The 6,383-nt window shown below is 34.8% G+C and overlaps 1 protein-coding gene across 2 annotated transcripts; it reads left to right on the top strand.

Moving 5' to 3' along the window:
• Positions 1–1,408: 1,408 nt before the first annotated feature.
• On the top strand, positions 1,409–6,331 carry LOC135593856 (uncharacterized). 2 transcript variants are annotated; one of them, XR_010479852.1, is made up of 7 exons: positions 1,409–1,750; positions 3,030–3,179; positions 3,444–3,702; positions 3,955–4,173; positions 5,192–5,334; positions 5,487–5,619; positions 5,809–5,948. XR_010479852.1 is itself a non-coding variant. In XM_065084166.1 (6 exons), exons 1-6 carry the CDS (start codon positions 1,472–1,474, stop codon positions 6,106–6,108), a joined length of 1,350 nt encoding a protein of 449 aa, XP_064940238.1. In that variant the 5' UTR covers positions 1,412–1,471; the 3' UTR covers positions 6,109–6,331. The 2 variants fall into 2 exon arrangements, 1 of the variants encoding a protein (XP_064940238.1); XM_065084166.1 differs by lacking the exon at positions 5,487–5,619 and having other exon boundaries at positions 1,412–1,750; positions 5,809–6,331.
• The last annotated feature ends 52 nt before the right edge of the window (positions 6,332–6,383 follow it).

The raw sequence follows: 6,383 nt of genomic DNA, 5'->3' as shown, positions 1-6,383 counted from the left end.
TGAATTGGCATAAATGTTTTACTCCTTTTGGATCCTCAGCTTGTTTTTATTGAGTTACCTATTAATACATGGAGTATTGAGGGGTTATATATGGTATTCTAAGAGATCATATGTAACATCAATACATATAAGAAATTTTAATAAATAAGAATAAAAATAATAAGATTCAGATCTGTATAAAGTAAAGAATAAACAAATTTAATAAATTATGATTGTATTTTGAAAATTACATTAGAAATATTGATATATTAAGATAGAACAATAAATTAAAATGTGGATATTGTTAGTCTCATATAGTAATAAATAGTAATAAAATATTAAGATTCAGATTAGTTGATGGATAAAAGTAAATAATAAATAATTTTTAAAAATTATGATTTTATTTAGAAAGTTGCATTAGAAATTTTTGATATGTTAACATAGAATAATAAATTAAAATATGAATATTATTAGTCTCATATGGAAAGTGGTCTAAGATTTATATTGATAAGTATATTAAATTTTCATAAATAGTAATAAAAATATTAAGATTCAGATCAGTTGATGGATACAATGAAACAATAAATAATTTTAACGAATTATGATTGTATTTAGATATATTAATATAGAATAATAAATTAAAATATGAATACTATTAGTCTCATATCGAAAGTGAGGTAAGACTTGTATCGATGTATAATATATTAAATTTTAATACATAGTCATAAAAATATTAAGATTCAGATCAATTGATGGATAAAAGTAAATAATAAATAATTTTAACGAATTATGATTGTATTTAGAATGTTGCATTAGAAATTTTATATTTTAACATAGAATAATGAATTAAAATATGGATATGTGTAAGTTGGATTGCGACTTAATCCAAATAATAAATTGTGTATGGTTGGTAAATGAATAATGCTAAACAAAATTCATAGTCATGCATTTTACATTGATAAGGTTACGCATAAGCCCAGTTAGGATTCTAATAGTGCTTGTCAATGTTGATCCCATGGCCCATTACACCATCGGCCCATATATAGTTGACTGATGGCAATTAACCCCATATATATATATATATATATATATATATATATATATATATATATATATATATATACTGTGTGTCCAATTAGGGCAGCCTGTAACCCTTTGATATCCTTAATCACAGAACTAAGGTAGTGGATAATGATCACATCTCGATCGTCCATTGATCAAATCATCGCATCTCCACCGCTCATCTTTTACAGGTCGGCCAATGGTTGGTCTGGAACATTCTTCGTTGTTGCTTAGCTGGAGAGAAACTTCTGCCCTTCTCCGGCCACCAGTCCGCTCACCATTCTCGATCTATCCGCCAATGGATTTGCCACGTGTCGGTCTTCCATCCACCAATTCGGATCCACTTGGCCCAGATAACCGTCTTCACCATAATCGAATCACAACTCGCGAGCAGAGGTCGAGGCGAGAGAGGAGGAGAAAGAGAAGAACGATGGCAGCAGCTGCCGCTGCTACGCTGCATCCCAACACTGCCCTGACGCAGAATTCGCTCTCGTTTCGGAGCCAGAGCCGGCACTCCTTTCTTGGTGGCCTCCCGAAGAATCTGTTCTTGGATCGGAAACCAAGTCGGAGCGGAAGAAAGGGTGCGGCCGGCTTGGTGGTCGCTGCGGCGGGGGAAAACGACGGTGGCTCCGGGAGGTTCTATCTCAACTTCACCGGCTTTCCCTTCCCGCTCGGTCCCTTCCTCAACCGGCGCACCATAAGGACTGAGGTGAGTCTCTTGTCCTCTCATGTACACTCCTCTGTGTGATTAGATTGGACTCTGGAGGACTATGTGTTGGCTTTGAATCTCTGGGTCTGTGTTAAATACCATGTCATCTTTGGATCTTCGATAGATTTAGTGCCTTCTTGGATTGAACCCCTTTCTGAGGACCATAAATTTGCTATGTATTGTATCACTGGTGTGCTGAATCAAGATAAAGTTCTACTATGGCTAATGTAAGATGGTATTTTTTTTCACCATCTCTACTCATTTGGTAACAGGTTCTGGACCATATTCAGAACCTATTTCTCTCCAGTATTGGGCTTGCAAATAATCCCAAGTTATTGAACTCAATAACAATTGGGTCCTGTAATTTTAGTTTCAAGGATCTCAGCCTGAATGGAATGGAGAAGATTCTCCAATTTCCTAATATTATAATGATCCACTATATCATGTCTAACAGGAGAAAGCTTGGACTGAGTATTTTAAACTTAATAGTATGGTTACAACACATATGGAACTTAAAGTGTTTAGATTTGATCTAAGATGACAGCATGCAGTAATTCTGCATTACCTACTTTTCACAAGTGTGAAACGTTGTATCTTACATCTTACCTAGGAAAAAAGGAACAAATGTGCATGTCCAATTCAATTGTATTTCTAGAGGTGACATAATGAAGAAAAGAGTTGCTTCAGAGATTATAGTCACACTTCTCAAACTCTTTTAATTATGCCTGATCTATTCAATTACAAGTTCCATTTTCCGCCTAAAAATGAGCTGAACAGGAAAGTACGAACCACATTAGCTGCCTCTTTTGTTGTGAGAGTTATAGAGAGAGGAAGCTAGAATGCCAAGTGTTCTGACACCACATGTCTTCTTGTGTATAAACATTTGTTTGTTACACACATTCCTACATTTTTCTCTTCCTCCTTCAGAAAACACTCATTCAATGAACCTTCAACTTTTACATGCACAGTGTCCCATTTACTCTAATTCTTGCATGTCATTTTTGAGTTATTACAGGTTAGGTTTGTGTTTCTAACTGCTCTGTATACACACGTATTATTCAATTGCAATCACATCCTTGTAATGAAAGAAAATTGAAGAGAAGGATGATAAACTCATTTCATACTCTAATCAATATGCATTTGTTTTCTTAGTATAGATTTGCACCTATATATTTGTGCTTCATAAGTATATATGTATCTCTATATAGATTAATGGTTTCTATAAGAGTTATGCTTCTTAGAGAAATATGACTTTATTGACTATGTTTTATTTTCCAAGGCTGTCAAAGACTGTATATGGCTTTTTGAACAAGAGCAAGCACTGGGTTTCAGTAGTGTCTCAACAAATATTAGGATGACCGTCATCAAATTGAAGTCTGGAGGACTATGGGTTCATGCACCTATTGCGCCAACTAAGGAATGCATTGAGGTTTGTGCATCATACGACTCTCCTCAATCTTTTATTATTTTTGTTGCTGTAGTTTCTTTTTAGGTTCAGTTTTGTTCTGAAATCAAAGTTTAACAATGTTAGGCAATTTCTATCTGTCTGTGTTCACCAGATCAAACACTTATTTCCCAGAGTTTCAATTGCTACCCATAGTTTTAATAGATTATTTATTATGTTATTTTAATACACATGGGTTAGCTAATGAGCTTACCATAGATTTTCTATTTCATTTTTTTGCAATCACAGCTCCTAAAAGAGTTGAATGCTCGTGTGGAATATATTATACTCCCAACTTTTGCTTATGAACATAAAATCTTTGTGGGTCCATTTTCAAGGAAGTTCCCACGTGCACAAGTGTGGGTGGCTCCTAGGCAATGGAGTTGGCCAATTAATTTGCCACTTGAATTTTTTGGAATTTTCCGTGCCAGAGCTTTGAGAGATGAGGATACTTCTACTCCATGGGCTGATGAGATCGAACAAAAGATTCTTAGCTCACCTGAAGTAGGTAAAGTCACTATCTTAAGTATATTACTTTCCAGACCTGCATTTCTTTTTATTATATCACTTAATCTGAAAATATATGTTAACTACTAACTCTTGTGATCTTAGGATTCTTGCAAATTTCTAGATATCCTATTGCATCCATGTATTTGCATATCTTATATAATAGTTTATGCTGACCAGAATTATTATACTCTACTTGATCAGAATAATATTTAGACTGTTTCTTCTGATCATGTGGTTTTGCTTCTTATAGGTATTGGTCCCTACGTAGAGGTGGCATTTTATCATAGAAGTTCACGAACTTTGCTAGTGACAGACGCTGTCATTTATGTCCCAAGGCAGCCACCAGCATGTATTAGCAAAGACTCTTTGTTAGCATCTGCTAAAAATGGTTTGGCAGTCAAGATCCTCAGCAAAGGAAAAGAAGTTCCTGATGAACCTGTTGTTGATAACAAGTTAAACCGCCAAAAAGGTTAGTACTCATAAGTCATAACACAAAGATAAATGATGTAACTGATTTGTGGAACAAGGGAGAGGAAGTAGGAACCAAAGGGACGATGAAAATTACCTTAAGCCACTTAGCTAAAACTGTAAGAAAACAAAGCTCCAAGATTCATCGTCTGACAACGGAATGGTTAGAATGAATTTGTCATTATATAGTCCTTCCGTAAGGGAACAAAATAACAAACAAAAAAGGTAGAAAAGTAAAACAAATTGTCTAATTATTTCTCATTTTTCATATTGTAACAAATTGAACGAGCAAATCCAAATTTATATGTTTGAAGAAGCTATTTTCTAATATTCGATCATCTTCTTTGGAGAGAACTTTATCATTGCCCTAGATCGAGTATTGTTTTATTATTCTTCTCTCACATTATAGTCATTGACCATCTACATAGTTATGCTTTTTTGCTATAAAATGTGGTTTCGGTGATAATGTTTCTCATTTTATATATACGTTGCCTCTTCTTGGATAGATTTGTAGCTATTTGTTAATTCTATGTTGAACTATTTATTCTTGATATAACAAAGGTTTCAGATCTTCTTAAAAAAAAATGATATCTGAGAAGAGCAACCCACAAATAAATAATAGGACACATTTTCATATTCCTGAAATGGAATGTTAATTCAGTGTCAAACTAATTGTGCCTTTCTTTTGGTAAAGCAGAATAATTAGTGAACATTAGTAGCTGATGCATCAGAGTTTATGCTTTCTACAATATTTGATAGTGGATGGAATGCAAGGCTGTAGAAGCAGCCATTTGGAGGGCAGTTCTAGCTATTAAATTATATTACAGTTGTTATTTACATACATAATGTTACAGTCATTGAATTTAATATAACAAGCAGAGATTTCTAAATGCTATTATTCATGTGGGCTGCATGATGGATACAATATTTTGCACTTGATGTAGTTATCTTGTGTTTAATCCTTATAATTTTTTTGGGTGACTTGAGTTTTGTAACCTTTATAATGAATTCGTTGTCAGGTTGGGAACGGATGGTGCTGCAAATTTTGTTTTTAGGCCCTTCAAATTTGTTGGAACCCACTGCCAGCTTTGCTCAGATGTCACAGAAGTTGATTGTTTCACCTATTGTCAAGACTTTGGTATTCAGCAAAGTACCAGAAAAGGTGTGTTCTGACAACTAGATGGGTTATTTCTAAAATCTCTAGGTATCAATCAATCTTTTAGGCTGTCATGTGTTCTGGCATCATTCACTTTTACCAATGAATCTAGGCCTACTCGGACACCTAATCACCTTATACATTGCATAATGCTGCAGAAGGTAGCAGCTACGAGTTCTTCATGGAAAATACTTCATTATTAGTGAGAGCTCCACCTTTAATTACTGACATCTATTGTGGTCCTTCGAACTAGACAAGGAGCCATGACCTGCTACTGGAAATAAACAGCAAGTACTGTGTCTCTCTGTATTTGGCTTGAGAAGCATCTGTTTTTAGCAGCTTCTCTGTTTTCCCTATCCAATTATGCATAAAATAATTTTTAAATTGAAATTAATGAATCTATTTTAATGCTATTGTATATTTTCTCTTCAACAAGCTTTCATCTATAGTGCCATCCTGTTTCCTGTGCATAATTTTCAGGTAAGAGACTGGGTTGATCGGATTGCTAAAGACTGGCCATTCAGACGGATAATTCCTGCCCATTTTGCTGCTCCAATAAATGCCAGTAGGTCAGATTTTTTGGCAGCCTTTGGTTTTCTAGATGAGCTCCTGGGCGATCGCTTCACCACGAGGCCTTCACTGTCTCTTCTCTTTGCATCGGTTATGGGAAAGGCAGCTAGTTACTTTCCACCGGATGATATGAAGACCTTGTCATCCCTTGATCAGTTCTTGGTCTCAGTTGGTGTTGTGAAGAAGACTGTTTCTGGAAGAAAACAGTAATAGTAGGAAAAACTTGTACATTCCCATCTGGCCTCTCAACCCTTCAGTATAGCCAACTGTTTCTTTAGAGTACCAGATCATACAATTACCTTAGCACAGATGAAAAGAAGAAAAAAAAAAAAAATGAAGGCTGCTTAAAGAAAGTTCTGTCATCAGCGGAAATTCTACTATTGTAACGTCCACTGTTTTTTTTCCTGAATATAATGGTATTTAAATTAAAGAACTACTGTCTCGTGTGTAATTCCATCAAAAATATGATCTAGTATGTAACTAAC

Source organism: Musa acuminata, chromosome BXJ1-9 (assembly GCF_036884655.1).
Source record: "Musa acuminata AAA Group cultivar baxijiao chromosome BXJ1-9, Cavendish_Baxijiao_AAA, whole genome shotgun sequence".
Taxonomy (NCBI): domain Eukaryota; kingdom Viridiplantae; phylum Streptophyta; class Magnoliopsida; order Zingiberales; family Musaceae; genus Musa; species Musa acuminata.
The sequence above is the reverse complement of the archived record's forward strand: the minus strand, read 5'-3'. Positions and strand labels throughout refer to the sequence as shown.